Source organism: Choristoneura fumiferana, chromosome 18, assembly GCF_025370935.1.
Source record: "Choristoneura fumiferana chromosome 18, NRCan_CFum_1, whole genome shotgun sequence".
NCBI lineage: Eukaryota > Metazoa > Arthropoda > Insecta > Lepidoptera > Tortricidae > Choristoneura > Choristoneura fumiferana.
Genome location: NC_133489.1, coordinates 1964198 through 1982709, shown reverse-complemented (window position 1 = coordinate 1982709; position 18512 = coordinate 1964198). Strand labels below are relative to the sequence as shown.

Below are 18512 nucleotides of genomic sequence, written 5' to 3'. Positions count from 1 at the left end.
ACTGAATACTGAAACTACTCGCCAATGCAATAACAAAACACACAAAACAACCGTAAGAATTAACAAAACGCAACTGACTGACATTGACTTGACAGTTGACAGAACTATTTTAGGTTATGTTAGCCCCAAACAAAATATCGCAGTTTCGCAGTAAACAAATAAATAAATAAGATACAATGGCCACCATATGCAAGTATTGCAATGAGCCAGAGGACAAACAGTTTCGGCCTGGTCTCATATGTGATACTTGTATATGTTTCGTGCATTTAACGTGCTTGCGAAGACTTGGGACCCCCGGAGATTTAGCTTGCGATGTATTCTTCGACTTTACTTGCGAAGAATGCTCTCCAAGTAACAAGGAGGTGTTTACGCGGAATAGGTTTCCATGGTAAGTCAAACTAGTTACACTTTTTTGTGTTATTTGATAGATTAAAACCTATTCCGTCACGGAATTAATGACCACAAAAAATACAAGCAAAACAACCCCTTATTGCTAATATCATTGTATTGTATTGATTATTTATTCCAGGGTCAGCGTCATCTTGCTGACGCTGCATCACCTGACCACAAATGCGTATGGTATAAGCAACCATGGCTTCTTCCACTACAAGACTCACATCTGCTCTTTCATTGATCGTAACTGGGGCATCCTGTTCGGTCCACAGTTGTAAGTAATCATCACCTCTATTCAACTGGTGCTGTAGGTGTCCGTGGAGCATGAGCACCACTAGCAATTACCAAGCAAACACTATACTGTGACAAAATCAGGGCATTCCCTTTCTATAGTTGAATAGGTACTATCTATCTATCGAAAATACAAACTGAAATATAGATGCACAGAAAAACCAGAAAAATAAGACCAGCGCTGGGAATCAAACCCAGGTCCTCGGCATTCCGTGCCGTGTGCTATACCGCTACACCACCGCTGGACCGCTGGGTTTTACGGGATGATCGTAAAAGTAACAAAAAATTTGGAATTGAAATAAAAAATACAAAAAGATTCCAATAAACCAATCTTACTATCTATCTAATACCTTTAAACAAGCAATTCTTGGATATATAATTCGGGGATCTCGGAAACGGCTTGCAACAATTTGGATGAAATTTGGTATGTAAATAAATTTGGTGTTTCCGGGAGAAAAATCGATCTAGCTTAATCTTATCTGGGAAAACGCTTGTTACCGAGTTATAGCCCTAGCAAAGCTTGGTCAACTAGGTACTTGTTTTTTAAATCGCTACACCACTGTCTTAAGTTGTTACACTCTCGGTAGACTCTCTTGCAAGTGGTTTTCCTTGGCCGTCAATATCGCAGTGCTGGACTCCAGTTCATAGTTTCCAACAAAGAAAGCAGCTACCGACTCCCACATCAGGCCTCCTAATCACCTTATACAACATCCATCCCATGGCATGGTAAGAGATGGGTCCATCCTATTTTATAAGGAGGAATGACACAAAAATAATAATGGATCAAGGGCCTGATACAGAAGACGGTACTTCTGGACACGGCACGCATTGTCCGAAGGTTCCTCAATCTGCGGCCCTGACCACCGGTAGCTTGGGCCCTGCCTCATTACTGGCGGCAAAACTAGGTTAGGTTTTATAGTGGGGTAGTTATAGGACAACACCAATATTTTTGACATTAAAGGATGAGACTTGGCACACTTGTTCCTTAGGTGGACCAGAGTGGAAAACGCCCGGGAGCCAGCGGGAGCCACCCTGCAGGGGGGGAGGGGGAGGGGGTAAAGTTTACTTACGCCGCGCGTACTGTTGGTCGTAATAACTGCTAATTTATTGCTACTATGGCAAGTTGGGTATCATTTTCGGATAAATAAAAGATGGCCGATCATTATCCGAAACAAAAAAAACACCTTTACATACAAAAAATAATAATTACGGCCGATAATTGAAAATTTCATGAAAAAATTTTTTTTCCTGTAACGATATATCTCGAACGCATACCGATATTGGCAAAAAAAAAATGTGTCAAGAAAGCCACATTCGTACAGATTCCAAAAATATAAGTTTTATTGGAACAATTTAATTAAAAATTGCGTTTAAAAAATATTATACACATCGCGGCAGTGGCATATTTAAAGAAATGTTAGATTAATAACATCAACAAAGAGTACTTTTATAGGTTGCTAGGGTCATGTACAACTAAATAGAATCTATTTAGATAGAATAAAGCACAATGTAAATGTGACGCTTTTAAATTACAATAACTTTGTATGTACTATGTATACGAGTATATATACAATCAAGTAAGTATGGTTCTATTTAAACTTATAACTGAGCTGAGCCTAATGACGATTGCAAGTAACATAAAGATTTGTTATTAAACAAACTTTTATATTTAAAATACTGTCTTATAAATGTTTTGTTTATTATGTACATTTTCCTCCGCAGTCGCACATGCTTTTTAATTACCATAACTTTGTATGTACTATGTATACGAGTATATTTACAATCAAGTAAGTATGTTTCTATTTAAACTTATAACTGAGCTGAGCCTAATGAATGACGATTGCAAGTAACACAAAGATTTGTTATGAAACAAACTTTTATATTTAAAATACTATCTTATAAATACGTATATTGTTTATTATGTACATTTTCCCCCGCAGTCGCACAATTCCGTGCACTTAAGTTGCCGCTGGAAACACTTACACCTCAAACCACCGCAACTCTTTTTGCATCTGCATCGAATCATTTCCAAGCATGCACCGGCAGCTACTGGTTGGTAAGTCTGTCCAAGTAGGTCGCCAGCTGTCACCGGCTTTGGTCCATCCCCAATTAGATGGATCAGGAAGATTTTGTGTCGGTGAAATCCAAGCTGTCTATGTATGGGGTCAGCCCATACATAGACAGCTTGGAACACTGCTTGCAGGAAATGCTGATACAGAGCGGCTTTCGTTGGTGGTATAGTTTCCAGTTGGCGGGTTTTTTTTTTTTGAAAACGCAGATGCTTTCGGGCTTCATTTACAGTAGAAAATGAACTGGATCTAAAACAAAACGAAAAAATATCAACTAAGTACTAAAATACTTAATGTTTTATTAGTTTTATTGAAATGCACATTATTACTTATCATATAAAATGACGACAAACTTTTCAATAATCGCAACAGCCTCGGTAGTCCTTCCCTCATATGCTGCCAGAAACCCTTCTGTAGCATTAGGAAATGCGTTCCATGTCTCTATTGCACTTTTTTGCCTTTCCCGTTAAAATAGGAGACAGTGTTGTGAAGGCGTGGAACAGGGGGAGCACTCGCTTTTTCTGGCCCTGTAAAAGGAAATATTTTTTATTTTGCCTTACTCGGATGTACCACAGATAAATAAAATTGATAATACTAATTCTTTTTCACCTAGAGCATTAGCTATTTCATGATATGGAAGGTACCTACTGCTGGTGTTTTCCAGTGGCGATGTGTATCCACAGCTCCTCTAGCTAGGTACTAGCGAAAGTGCTCCCCCTGTTTCACGCCTTCATAGGGTGTGACAATGTCTCCTGTTTAAACGGGAATGGCAAAAAAAGTGCAATAGAGATATGGAACGCATTTCCTAATGCTACAGAAGGGTTTCTGGCAGCATATGAGGGAAGGACTACCGAGGCTTTTGCGATTATTGAAAAGTTTGTCGTCATTTTATATGATAGGTAATAATGTGCATTTCAATAAAATTAATAAAACATTAAGTATTTTAGTACTTAGTTGATATTTTTTCGTTTTGTTTTAGATCCAGTTCATTTTCTACTGTAAATGAAGCCCGAAAGCATCTGCGTTTTCAAAAAAAAAAAACCGCCAACTGGAAACTATACCACCAACGAAAGCCGCTCTGTATCAGCATTTCCTGCAAGCAGTGTTCCAAGCTGTCTATGTATGGGGTCAGATTTCACCGACACAAAATCTAATTGGGGATGGACCAAAGCCGGTGACAGCTGGCGACCTACTTGGACAGACTTACCAACCAGTAGCTGCCGGTGCATGCTTGGAAATGATTCGATGCAGATGCAAAAAGTGTTGCGGTGGTTCGAGGTGTAAGTGTTTCCAGCGGCAACTTAAGTGCACGGAATTGTGCGACTGCGGGGGAAAATGTACATAATAAACAAAATATTTATAAGACAGTATTTTAAATATAAAAGTTTGTTTAATAACAAATCTTTATGTTACTTGCAATCGTCATTAGGCTCAGCTCAGTTATAAGTTTAAATAGAACCATACTTACTTGATTGTATATATACTCGTATACATAGTACATACAAAGTTATTGTAATTTAAAAGCATCACATTTACATTGTGCTTTATTCTATCTAAATAGACTGTATTTAGTTGTACATGACCCTAGCAACCTATAAAAGTACTCTTTGTTGATGTTATTAATCTAATATTTCTTTAAATATGCCACTGCCGCGATGTGTATAATATTTTTTAAACGCAATTTTTATTAAATTGTTCCAATAAAGCTTATATTTTTGGAATCTGTATGAATGTGGCTTTCTTGACACATTTTTTTTTTGCCAATATCGGTATGCGTTCGAGATATATCGTTACAGGAAAAAAAAATTTTTCATGAAATTTTCAATTATCGGCCGTAATTATTTTTTTGTATGTAAAGGTGTTTTTTTTGTTTCGGATAATGATCGGCCATCTTTTATTTATCCGAAAATGATACCCAACTTGCCATAGTAATAATAAATTGGCAGCTATTACGACCAACAGTACGCGCGGCGTAAGTAAACTTTACCCCCTCCCCCTCCCCCCTGCAGGGTGGCTCCCGCTGGCTCCCGGGCGTTTTCCACTCTGGTCCACCTAAGGAACAAGTATGCCAAGTCTCATCCTTTAATGTCAAAAATATTGGTTCCCATACATTGAGTGGCCATAAGTAGGTACCCCACTATTATAATATTTTTATTTTGTATGTACTTTTCTGTATTTTACTTTTTATAACTATTATAAAAACCTAATCCTAAGAATGAAGATAAATAAAGAACATAATAATAATTATTATTATTATTATAATTCTTCTTAAAGTGCCAGTTGATTACTGGAGGTTAGCTGTTAGCTCTGAAAATTTTTCAGTCTTGGTCTATTAGGAAAAGTTGAGTTTCTTGCCGGATTCTTCTCAACAGAGGTTTTTTCGAACCAGTGGTAGATTTTTTTTTGACATTCATAAGTGCTTGTTATAGCCTAAATTGAATAAGATATTTTGACTTGACTTGATTTGAGTTGCGGTGCACTGCTGATCCCGATCCACTCCCTAATGTTCCGCAACCATCTTCCGCCTTCTAGGGTGTGGTTTTCCTTGTAAACATCACTGTTAGACATTTGCATTTTCTAGCAAGCAAAAGAAGAACTGGGTGGGCACAATCGCAGGAGTGCTGTCTGTGTACAGCAACCTGATGTTCCGCTCGGGCTCCGCCGTGCTCGGCGAGACGGGCTGGTGGCGCCTGCAGCATGCCTTCTCCCCGGCCGTGGCCTCGCACATCAGTAAGACACCAGCATATGAGTTGCTTAACTTCAAACTCAGATAAATCCAATCTAACCATTTGAAAGGCAGTATTTTTTTATTATGGCTAAAGCATTGAATAAAACGATCCTGTTTGGCAAATGGAGCAGCAAAATAAAATGTTGATTGGATTTACTTACCTTCATTTTATTATTATTATTTAAAAAAGCCGTGGTGGCATGGTGGTTTGACCTATCGCCTCTGAAGCTGAGGGTCGTGGGTTCAAACCCCGGCTCGCACCTCTGTGTTTTTCGAAATTCATGTGCGGAATTACATTTGAAATTTACCACGAGCTTTGCGGTGAAGGAAAACATTGTGAGGAAACCTGCACAAACCTGCGAAGCAATTCAATGGTGTGTGTGAAGTTCCCAATCCGCACTGGGCCCGCGGGAACTATGGCCCAAGTCCTCTTGTCCTGAGAGGAGGCCTGTGCCCAGCAGTGGGACGTATATAGGCTGGGATGATGATGATGATGATTTATAATGCACAGGCAGCTTATAGCTGATGCGTGCATATCATTGTTCACTTGTGTAATTGTCTTCAAAGTACTTATCAAGTCTGTTTTTAAAATAATTCATTGCAATTTATCTGTATTTGATACACCTTTGGCCTCATCTGCACTTAATATCAGTTGAGATAGGAGTCAATCACGGTCAGTTATATGAAAAAAAAAGCTCTGTGTAGATTTTTATAATTATGATTTAACCTGATTTAACAGACCTGGATTCTGGATTATAGATTTGAAAAGAAAAATATGCAAAATGGAAAAACAAGTCTGGCAGTGGAATTAACTTCAATAGTCGCGACCCATTAAAAATCGTGACCAGCTCAAAAAATCGACTAGACTTGTTTTTACTTCTTAGTGAATTACTGTTGATGTTTTTTTTTTTAATTTTTCAAGCGCTTCCAATCCCTCAAATCTATTTTTGTAAAAGATTTGTATCTTAATTTTGTAACAGGAAGTAATAGTAAGTCATATAATTTAAAACCACAAGCCACGCACGACTCAACAAAATATTTGCGATGAGACTATAACGGTATTTCTGCGACCATTAAAAGTAAATGTGCACTTTTACTGGACTTCACAAAGACTATTTTTGGTAGTAATTAAATTACTTATACGGAACCCTTATAATCGTGTTAAGATTATACCAGCGTTTGACATATGCACAATAGAACCAAGTATACTTACTCTTGGAATAAGCCGTTATAGAACTAATTTACTTATTATTGATCCACATTGTGAACTTATAAACCCTTATAAGCTCAAGTAATAAGTGCAAATAGTTTCCAGTACATTTAGTTCTAATTTATACTCTTACTAGCTGTTGCCCGCGGCTTCGCCCCCGTTGTAATTTTTCCAAATTTTCTTTCATAAAAACCTTCTCCTGACAATAACAAACACAACAAAAAAAGAATTAGCGAAATCGGTCCAGCCATTCCCGAGTTTTGCGCTTAGCAACACATTTTACGATTTTATTGAACTTTTCATTTCATACTGTTGGAAGTTCCACTAAAAATGGAAGCGTAGAATGTGAATTATTATTGGCTTTCAGTTGATATATTATAGTGTTACAATACCTCCATTGATTTATAAAGAACCTGACGATGAATTTAACGATATTCTGTTATTTTCAGTACAAGAAATGGCTCGAGATAAACCCAAGGGACGCCCGCGCAGCCAAATGGCGTTGGACATCACATTGTTCGTTGAAAAAGTCACTGAAATGGGTAAATTATTAACAAGCTTTTGTTAAAAAATATATTTTTAATTCAAGCTTTGTTTTGCCGATTGTTTTTTTTTGTTTACTACGCATCCAACGACATTATCGTACCAAATTTCAAGTCGATGCCATTAAGAGTTCCGTCCTGCGGAGACGATCCTGTTTCCTGTTTCTGACATCGTTGCACTCAAACGGATGGACCAGTTTCGATACGGTTTTTTTAAAGTAAAAGCGAGTTTTCTTACGGTGGTTCTTCGCTATGTTTCATTAAAATCGGTTTAGCCATTTTTAATATATTGAACTTTGAAATGGAAATTTTGGATATTTTCAACTTTTCTTAATAAACAGTAAGTTAGGGCGTTTCTCAGAAACTTCATTTGACCTGCGGAATGTTCTCTTAAAGTTAACGGAAAAACCGGCCAAATGCGAGTCGGCCTCGCGCACCGAGGGCACCGTACAAATTTGTAGGTACATATATATACAACGGAAAATAAATACCCTACAAATTTTGATTTCTTTGAGTGTGGCGAAACATGTTTTTTTTCGGCATAAACGGCCGTATATTTTTTGCGTTAATTTAGAAATGCTTCAAGGGACTGTAGACTCGTCTATATGGTTTTGATTTCAACTTGATATCTCCACGCGTTCCCGAGACAAAGGGTCTTGACAGACCGACGGACGGACGGATGGACGGACAACAAAGTGATCATATAAGCGTTCCGTTTTTTCCTTTTGGGTTAAGGAACCCTAAAAATAGCACGTTCTTCTCAGGGTACAACAAGTACTTGCGGACGGAGGCTGAGGAGTCCCTGCCCGTTGGGGAGCGGCCCATCAAGAAACGCCGTCTCGAGTTGGACTTTGATGTCGCGTCCAGCGCCTTCTACTGCGACCAGGATTCAGACAGCAGAGGGTGAGTACTATAATAATAAATAATAATAAATAAATATCATAGGACACTTGACACCAATTGACCTAGTCCCAAACTAAGCAAAGCTTGTACTATGGATACTAGGCAACGGATAAACATACTTATATAGATAAATACATACTTAAATACATATTAAACACCCAAGACCCGAGAACAAACATTCGAATTATTCATACAAATATCTGCCCCGGCCGGGAATCGAACCCGGGACCTCAAGCTTCGTAGTCAGGTTCTCTAACCACTTGGCCATCTGGTCGTCGAAGTACTAGACTGGCCCCATGGTTAACGGTTATTGGGAGGGTGCGAAGTACTAGGTGGGGGTGATGAAATCTATCGCAGCGCTTGTGGTTGCCAAAAAGTAGAAATAGTTCTAGCTCTGTCATCTGTCATTAACAAAGCAATTTGTATAGACTTTAACTACCTAATTTAAGTAATAGATGTTTGTGTTATGATGCGAGCTTGAATTATTGAACACTGTCCCTGTTTTGTTCTTAATTCCTCTACAGCTCGGACATGTCAGCAACAATTTTCCTTGTGAAACGGTTTGTGGTTGAAATTTTATATGAGTGATACTCACAAAACCGGTCTTCAAAATGATACTCATTTTGATCTGAAAACGATATTTAATTTATTACTAGCGATATAAGAACAATTATATAATTTTACTTTTATTCAAAGAAACCAATAAGATAGCTTTATCTTTTCGTTTTACAGTAAAAGTACAACTTAACATGAAGTAAACAAACCCTGAAATAACGAAAATAAAACACACTTTTTGAATAAATTTTACTTACCTCATTTCATTTTAAAGACCAAAAATGAATTCACGACGTTTTTGTCCACCCAAATCACGGTATCACAGTAATTTTGTATTATAAATTAATACGTTATCGGTTTGATTTTGGTCACAATGTCGCGATGAAATTTCAAAACGTCAGAGCATCAGAGCCAAAAAAGTTGCGGACGCTAGGTGGCGCTGATGTCGTGCACAGAGCCAATATAGGCATGGAATGGATTACGGGGCCGACTGAAAAACAGCGTCTGTTTGCAAAGAGAATTTGTTCTGCAAGGCGCAGGCATAAGCTGAGTGTTGGTCTAACATCTGGTAGCTTGGTGTACGGTTGTGTTGCTCTGAAGATGAGCTCTGGTTGAGTTCGAAACGCGTCAGTGTAGTGTGGTGGTGGTGATAGATGGGTTTGTGTGATTTGTGTGTGTTCTTACGGTGTGGAGGTGGAGGAACTGCATGAACACGCATATTTTGCATAAACTTAACTATCATAAGGTTGCGGGTGCGCAAAGAAATTATTTTAGTTCATTGATAAGTTGAGTCGCTTGCCCTTTTAATAGTTTGTACTTTTAAATAGTTGATTGTATTATTTGATTTGCGATGCATAACTTGTAAACAAACTATTAAAAGTAAGTAATAATTTATTCAATAATTTCCTGTACAAAGTAACAGTTTTATGTATATTTTTACCCGACTGCCCGAAGGAGGGTTATTTATTCTTGTTTTTTTTTGTAAAAATACAAAGACTCCATAAAAAAATCCAATCATAATTTGATTGCTTAGTAGCGACATCTCTTGTCTGGGTGAGCGGTTAGTTCCGAAAGAATGTGACGTCTCTCGATGAGAGCGAAACCTATATGTCGCTAGTGCTGCTGCTTATCTAGCGTAGTAGAAAAAAGCAACCTGAGATATGTATGCATAGGAGAAATTTGTGTCTAGACTCCTGTCCAGCGGTGGTGTAGGGGTTATAGCACGCAGCACGGGTTGCTGAGGACCTGGGTTCGATTCCCAGCGCTGGTCTCTTTTTCTGGTTTTTCTGTGCATCCAGGTCTCAGTTTGTATTTTCGATATGGTTATTTATGCTTTATGTCAGGGGTCGCCAAACTACGGCCCGCTTGCCAAGTCCGGCCCGCGAGCCCCTCTAATCCGGCCCGCGGAAAGAAAGCGTGACAGCCCACGGTCCGGCCCGCGATAGGGTCCGATTTTAAAAGCTACAAGTAACTAGTAATTAGTTTTATAAAACCCGCCACTGACGGTAATACGGTATTTGACTATTTTGTATATCCCTACTTCCCTACTAATATTATAAATGCGAAAGTAACTCTGTCTGTCTGTCTGTCTGTCTGTCTGTCTGTTACGCTTTCACGTCGAAACCACTGAACCGATTTTGATGAAATTTGGTATATAGATATTTTGAGCCCAAGGATCAACATAGGATACCTTTTATTCCGGTAGAGGGCGCCACCGCGCGATAACCTAGATCCGCGCAGACGAAGTCGCGGGCTTAAGCTAGTGTTTTATAAATTGAAATTACACAATGTCTGTTATCGAATAGAAAAACATTTTTTAAGCTACCTTTACAAATAACAAAGTTATAAAGGTTTGAAATTCAAGATTAGACATAAAAAGACATACTGGCATGTGACGTCACACGCCAGTACCGCCATACTTGCTGCATAGATAAAAGCGTTTGAGAAAGAGACAGGTATATAGATTTTTCAAAAAATCACTATAAATCCAATTTTCAACCGATTTAAACGTTCTCTTCGCCAAACACTCTGTTTATCTATATTTTCATAATAATATTAAGATATGGCAAAATCAGGAGTTGTCAAATACCGTATTGGTCATAATGATAGATAGCCACTCATGAACATAATCAACACCAAGTGCGTTCCTTATGCGTTACTCGCATCTAGGTACCCCCTGAAGACTAACCCCTTATTCATAAACGACAATCAAACCTATTTTAGTTAAAATGCCGCTAAAAATTCGTTTGTCCTTATCTGTCACTTCGACATTTGTATTTGTTAGAAAGGGACGAAGCATTTGTTAGTTAACATAGGCTTGTTAAGTTTTATGAATAAGGGGGTAAGTCTACTTAACTAATGTATTACCCCCATGATAGCCAAAGTCTTGGCCCGCACGAATATACATTAAGTGCAGTGTGGCCCTTGAGTCAAAAAGTTTGAAGACCCCCGCTTTATGTTTTTCGACAGTCAAGAAACGCAGGAGGAGGAATCTGCGCTGGCGCAGGACGGGTTCTCGGAGGGGGAGAACTCTCGGTTCTCGTACCAGCCGGCCAACTACGTGCTGCCTGTGAGTAATTCGTACCAGTACATAATCATATGCGTATGTGGCGCAAATAATTTACGCCGTCGCTATCGAGTACGGTCACTGTAAACTCATGGTAGTGGTACCATGAATCGGAGTGTAAAGTTGAACTTGGAATATTTATTTTGGTTTTTACTTCAATAATTTAATTTATAACGTTTTAAACTTTCGTGATTTTCACTCGTAATCAAAATACCACCCTAACTTATCACGCTAACACACACGAGTAATGTTTACCTCGACGTTTCGGCAACATTGCAGTGGCCGTGGTCACGGGTATACTGAAAGTGTGTGGGATGAATGTTCTGAGGGACGATCGGACGTTCTTAGTGTTGTGTGTCGGTGTGATGGGGTGATAAAAATGACCAAGTGTGGGTACTTTGAGATACGAGTGCCGGTCAGAGGCGTCTTTACCTATAGTGCAGGGTGTGCGTTGCACACGGGCGCAGCGGTGTTAGGGGCGCCGGCCGCTGCACTTTGACCTATTCCATTTTGACCGCGCACTTCCTAGATGGCGCTAAAGTAATAATTGCACACGGGCGCTACATGGGCTAAAGACGCCGTTGGTGCCGGTACTATTTGTGATCAAGTGCAGGTAGTTCGAAGGACTCGCGCTGCTAGGCAGACTTGACACCCCATACTTCAGTCTACTCGTGACCACGGCCACTGTAATGTTGCCGAAACGTCGAGGTAAATATTACTCGTGTGTGTTAGCGTGACAAGTCCCGTTGGTGGTATTTTAATTTATTTTTATGTTTGACATTTATTTTATTAGGACCATTTTAATCTCTTTTTACTGATAAATTATTTTGATTACTAAATTTGTTTTTAATTTTATTTTTTGTCATACATTCCTTGATAAGATAAAACAGTGGTGTGCTAATGGTTTGTTGATAAATAAATAAATAACATTGCGATGAAAGAAAGAAACATTTATTCGTGACAAACATACGAACAATGTATAAAAAAAATAAAGAAAAATATAGTTTTATGTATGTGTGTGTGTTTTATGACATAGGCTTTGTTAGTGTACCTTACCTACAGGCTGCTCAAAGTTTCTTGTTAGGATTACTGTACCCTAAGCCTTCAGCGAAAAAAAAAATATCCTTATTTAATGAACTGCCGCAATTACTTTGCTCACCCGCGACCTTATGATGGCTGCGTTTATGCAAGAAATATATGTTCATGCATAGATGAGTTCGTGTGTGCTCTTACAGTGTGGAGGTGGCGGGACTGCATGTAGCTATCATAAGTTCGCGGGTGAGCAAAGTAATTGTTTCAGGTCTTTGATATGGACCTCCGCAAAGTAATGCCTGATTCAAATAAATTATCCTTATTGCACAGAGCGACTCGTCAAGCATCCACTCACTCCAACAATCAGCACTTTACTACGACTCGGACTCACGCAGCGCCTCCCCCCACTTCCAACCCGAGCCGGAGCCCGAACCCGAGCCTGAACCCGAACCCGAGCCCGAACCCGAGCCATCGCAACCCGAGCAAGAGGCTGAGGACAAAAAACCCGAGATCAAGAAAAAACCCGAAGAGAAGCGAGTGCTTAAAAGGGAGTCGTTGTTCTCTACACAGCTGAACAGTTTGGAGTTGCCGTGGGTGGATAACTATGAGGTAATTTATTTGAGGGTTGTTTTATATATCGCTCACTATTTCTGGTGTACAATAAAGAGTCATTGTATTGTATTGTAATTATTTTTCTTTACAGGTGGACCACAAATACAATTGTGTTAATTAAGGGGCTGTTTTACCATCCAATGAATTAGTGTTAACTGGCGGTTGGGTGTGACGCCGTCTCTATTTTTTTGTTCGAATAGAAGGAGACGGCATCACATTTAACCGTAAGTTAACACTATCAATGGATGGTGAAACAGACCCTAAATCAATGAAATATTAGTACTTTAAACCCAGGCTGCGTCCATTTTTCCAAGTGTTTCTGTTTTTGTGCACAGTTTAAAAGTACAATACAACTTTCATCAATTAAAGGGCTGTTTCACCACCCATTGATTAATTTTATTTGACGGATAAATGTGATGCCGTCTCCGTCTATTCAAACAAAACAAACAGAGACGGCATCACATTTATACGTCAGATAAATTTAATCAATTGATGGTGAAACAGGGAGTAAATGTCTTAGCGGGTTGCGTATTATTTAGGTAATTTATTTTTTACAAATCTGAGGGAGATGCCTTTGCCCAGCAGTGGGACATAGACAATACCTTTTGCAGGTGGTAGGTTTATTTTATTTATTTATTTATTTATCTTGCTCGCTAATCCTGCCGTGAAGCAGCAGTGCTTGCACTGTTGTGTTTCGGCGTGGAGAGTAAGACAGCCGGTGAAATTACTGGCACTTGAGGTATCCCATCTTAGGCCTCTAGGTTGGCAACGCATCTGCAATACCCCTGGTGTTGCAGATGTTTATGGGCGATGGCGATCTCTTACCATCAGGAGACCCACTTGCTCGTTTGCCATCCAGTTGAATAAAAAAAAACCTAAATAAAAATTCTGTCCGTTTTTCTGTCAGTTTTGTTTTTTTTTTCAAAAAACGGCGTAGCTCAACTGACAAGCACAAATTACGAGTGTGGAGTTAGAAATCAAGTAGAACTGACGACCAGATGGCTAAGTGGTTAGTGGACCTGACTATGAAGCTCGAGGTCGCGGGTTCGATCCCCGGCCGGGACAGATACTTGTATGAATAATAAATAGGTACGAATGTTTGTTCTCGGGTCTTGGATGTTTAATATGTATTTATCTACATGCATATCATAACTTCCCTATTATATGTTCAGAAACGACTATCAAATGGCCTTTATTAAGAAACCTGGTATCTGCGGGTGCATCTTAATGTTCACATTAAAGTACAGTGCATCTTAATGTTTACATTAAAGTATCGGTAATACTTTTTTTAACAATGCATATCTGTACATATTGTAGAAAACTTATGACATGCATGTAGATAATAATTATTATTCAGTCAAAGTCAAAGTCAAGTCAAAGTCAGTCAGTCAAAGTCAAAGTCAAAGTCAAAGTCAAAGTCAAAATACAGGCCATATCTGAACATATTATAGAAAACTTATGATATGCATGTAGATAAAGTTATGTATGCGGCTATACATAATTAGGCATTATGCACCAGCCACATAAATAACTATTAAGTATGTATTTATTTTAATAAGTATGTTTATCCGTTGCCTAGTATCCATAGTACAAGCTTTTCTTAGTTTGGGACTAGGTCAATTGGTGTTAAGTGTCCATGATATTAAGTATTAATTTTATTTATTAATCACGAACTTGCATATGTACGAATGTTTTTTCTTTTCTATTCTATGACTATTGCTTTACATAAATATACTTTCCCTTTAAATTTTAAGTATAATCCAATCGACTTAACTAATATTTATGCATAAATGTTTTTGATCCAACAGGTACAAAGTGAGCTGGTCGACCTGACGCAGTACCAAGAGGTCCAACTCTTGAAGCAGGTCGAGAACCTGATCCTTAAGGTCCGGGATCCTAACAAGAAGGCCTATCTGCACAGATTAAAGGCCAAATTAGCGCTGCGAAGGCTCAAGAGGCACAAGCACTTGCCTATCTTCGATTTAGATAAGTAAGTGCTGCTTTTGGTGATCAATTATAGTTATTTGTGTCACAAGGGAGCAAAATGATGTATTTGCGGCGAGGGCGGTATATTGAATCCAGAATGTAGCGAAGGATTCCGCAAGTAGAATCCTGAGCGTAATGAGGGATTCAAGTGTTAACGCCCAAGATGAAAATAATTTTGCTCCCGAGTGGCTCATACAACTTTTCACACCGAGCATTAAGAAACTTGAAAAAAAGAATTCTTAATATTATTAAAGAACAACCAGCATAGAAAATGGCGTGGCTTTACAATTATCAACTTCAAAAAATGGCATTTGCAATAAAACACTTAGAAAAGCCTTGACCAGAAAACTTGCTCTTTGCTCCCTCTCGTCTTTATCCCTATCACGTGGGAATATCGGTAGTAACAAACAAAAATAGATATGTCGGCGGCCGATCGTAAAATCCGCCAGATCACGAAATTCCTAGGCATATCGTGAAACGCCGCCATTTCATGAATTGGCTGAGGGACATTCGCCATATCGTTCAAAACTCACCGTTTAGCGATTTGCCTAGTGACGTTTAGGCAGATCATGAAATTCCTAGGCATATCATGAAGCGCCGCCATTTCATGATTTGGCCAGTTTAGGCAGATCATGAAATTCCTAGGCGTATCATGAAACGCCGCCATATCGGTTCTGGCACTTCGCCGGCCGCTGCCGCGGCACGCTCGCTTCGCTCGCTCGGCTCGTGCGTCGTGATCACAATTAATACTAACCACTCCACTCCTCGCTTCGCTCATCGTACCTAAATTTTTCTATAAAAATAAATAACAACTAGTGAATACTTTATTTACCAACAATACTAACCTCTAAAATACGGGCAGACGTCCATGGTTTTTTCACATTGTGCACAGAATCCGTTTGATTCACATAAAAAGAACGGAGCTGATGTTCAAAAGCTTTCAAAAGATTTGAATTCAATCACTATTTTCGGTTTAAAGATCATTTTGTTGCGACGCCGACATTTCTCACGCGCTAAACAAACACGGCCGGTCAGCTGGTCACGGGCGTCACGGCCGCCATTCCATACGCAGCGCCACCAGTGGCCAAATAAGAAACTATTTTACGATGTGCCGGTATAGAGCTAGGAATATCGACGAATGCGTTGCTCTAATCGATATGCCGTATTATTTCTCAGGCACATCGTGATATGCCTGGCCAACGTTTAGGCACATCATGAAATGGCGGCGTTTCACGATATGCCTAGGAATTTCGTGATCTGGCGGATTTTACGATCGGCCGCCGACATATACATCGTGTCGGAAATAATTATTTTGTTTATTGTATTACAGGGCAGTCAAAGTATTGTCTGGACATATACCGGAGGACGCGGGAACTGAAAGCGACGTCGAACGAGTACTTGACAGATTCCAGAGATCCGTATGTTGTAGCTTCGTAAAACCCACGTCAAACTTTGATCATTAGAATTTGAAACTTACCCCCTGTTCCACTATCCATTGATTAAATTTATCTGACAGATAAATGTGATGCCGTCTCTGTTTGTTTTGTTCGAATAGACGGAGACGGCATTACATTTATCCGTCAAATAAAATTAATCAATGGGTGAAGTTGACAATAGGTTTGATGTATGTCCTAAATTTAAGTCGTTGGGCCTTACGAGGATAAAGAAATAACTTGACCTATTTAGAAAAGTTGCAAAACCCCCACATTGTTATTTCAAACTTTAATATGGATAAAACGGCTGATCTGATTTCAAGAAATATAGCTTAAAATCACCGCAAGAAACTCTTTCACGTAAAAAAACCGTATCGAAATCGGCCTATCCGTTTAAGACCTACGATGCCACAGACAGAGAAGCATTGGCATCAAACTTATAACATCCCTCTTTTTCCGTCGGGGGGTTAAAAACATAACTTCGTTTTTGCATCAATTTGGGCCAAGTCCTTTACTTTTTTTTTACATATAACTGACCGTGATTGACCTCTATCTCCCCTGATGTTAAGTGCAGATGAGGCCAAAGGTGTATCTCACCGGTTCAATAACATCCCATTCACTTTAGCCTTGAAGAGCCCTAGATTGTATTTATCTGGAAATACAGACGACGAGAGCGAATTCCATTCCTTAGCAGTTCGCATTATGAAAGATGAAGCAAACCGCTTCGTGCGGGCTAACTTTGTATGTATACAAGCTGTTCTGAAGTTAGTTGGGTTAGTTTAAATATCTATCAATGTATGGTAACATTTCATAAACACAATTAAAACATTCTGAAAAACACTTGTGGGGGAGGGGGCAGGACAAAAAGCAATTTCTTCACATCATCATCATCTCAGTCTATATACGTCCCACTGCTGGGCATAGATCCTCAGAATGAGAAAGCTTGGGCCGCATTTCCCACGTGGGCCCAGTCGGGAACTTGGGGCAAATTCGATTTTTCAACTTATGATTTCACAGTACCTCCAAGACAACCTTTGCGGCACAATCCCGGACACTAACTACGGCATGACAGTCCTGGCCAACGTGGAGCCGGTGCCGTTCCGTTCAGCTTTCTCCTGCACTCTGCTGCCTCCGTTCATCCGGCGGCAGCGCGCCACACCGACCTGGTTGAAGCTGCAGGATGAACTCCTCACTCGGACCCACAGGTAGGCGGGTTGTGGGAAACTGTGGTCAAAGTCACACAAATACACTCAATTTTTTATTTATGTCAAATCAAGGTAAACGAGCAAGTGGGTCACCTGATCGTGAGGGATTGCAGTTGCGTTACCAACCTAGAGGGCTAAGATAAAATGCCTCTTGTGCCAGTAATTTCACCGGCTGTCTTACTCTCCTCACCGGAACACAACAGTGCAAGCACTGGTGCTTGCGGTAGGATTAACGAGTAAGATGGTGGTAGCGATCCGCACGGACCCTGCACTAGGTCCTACCACCCGTACGATATTATAAACCAGTTGTTGCCCGCGACTTTATCCGCGTAGAATTTGTTTATCGCTATCCCGCGGGAACTATGCCATTTTCCGGGATAAAAACTATCCTTTCCTTCCCCGGGACTCAAACTATCTATAACTTCCTGTGGCCCAAGTCAAATTTTTGTTTTATGAACATGAAACTTTATGTCACTTATGAGATAGTTCGATTAGACATGCGTAATCTTGACTCCGACAAGGGATCTGATTCACCAAATCCAGCTCCGGTGTCGGTACCGAATCCGCTTATTGACTCGCGACTCCTTTATTGATACGGTTCTTTCGAGCGATTATTAGTTTGTCTATGGCCGATCCGGCTCGGTTCTGTACCGAGGTACTTAAATACCGATTCGTCCTATTGACTCTTTTGAATCTGTGAGTCACTTCGGATATCTTTACTACTGGCAAACAGGCTCCGGGCAGCGGCTCTGAAATTGGTATCATGCTATCCCTCTTCCTCTCGTAATAAATACTATTGGCGTGAGCGGGACGGCACATATCCGATCCGATCCGACGTGACTGAACGAAAGTAAAGTGAGTGCCGATCGCGAGTCGCTCGATCCAATAGGTTGGTCGGAGTTAGTAACTGATCGGAGTCAAGGGATTCAGATCTGCTTAAGGATCTGACTCTGTTGAATCTTCAGATCCGGATTTACCCATCTCTAA

The 18512-nt window shown here is 39.8% G+C and overlaps 1 protein-coding gene across 1 annotated transcript in view; it reads left to right on the top strand.

Moving 5' to 3' along the window:
- The first annotated feature begins 86 nt into the window (after positions 1–86).
- The window catches only part of Atac2 (Ada2a-containing complex component 2), a 35328-nt gene continuing 16902 nt past the window's right edge, over positions 87–18512 (top strand). Inside the window, exons 1-7 of the mRNA XM_074101084.1 lie at positions 87–388; positions 530–667; positions 5335–5483; positions 7141–7233; positions 7998–8136; positions 11161–11260; positions 12620–12898. Of these exons, the coding sequence (XP_073957185.1) occupies positions 177–388; positions 530–667; positions 5335–5483; positions 7141–7233; positions 7998–8136; positions 11161–11260; positions 12620–12898 (1110 nt within the window). The 5' untranslated portion in view covers positions 87–176. The remainder of the gene's footprint in view (positions 389–529; positions 668–5334; positions 5484–7140; positions 7234–7997; positions 8137–11160; positions 11261–12619; positions 12899–18512) is intronic.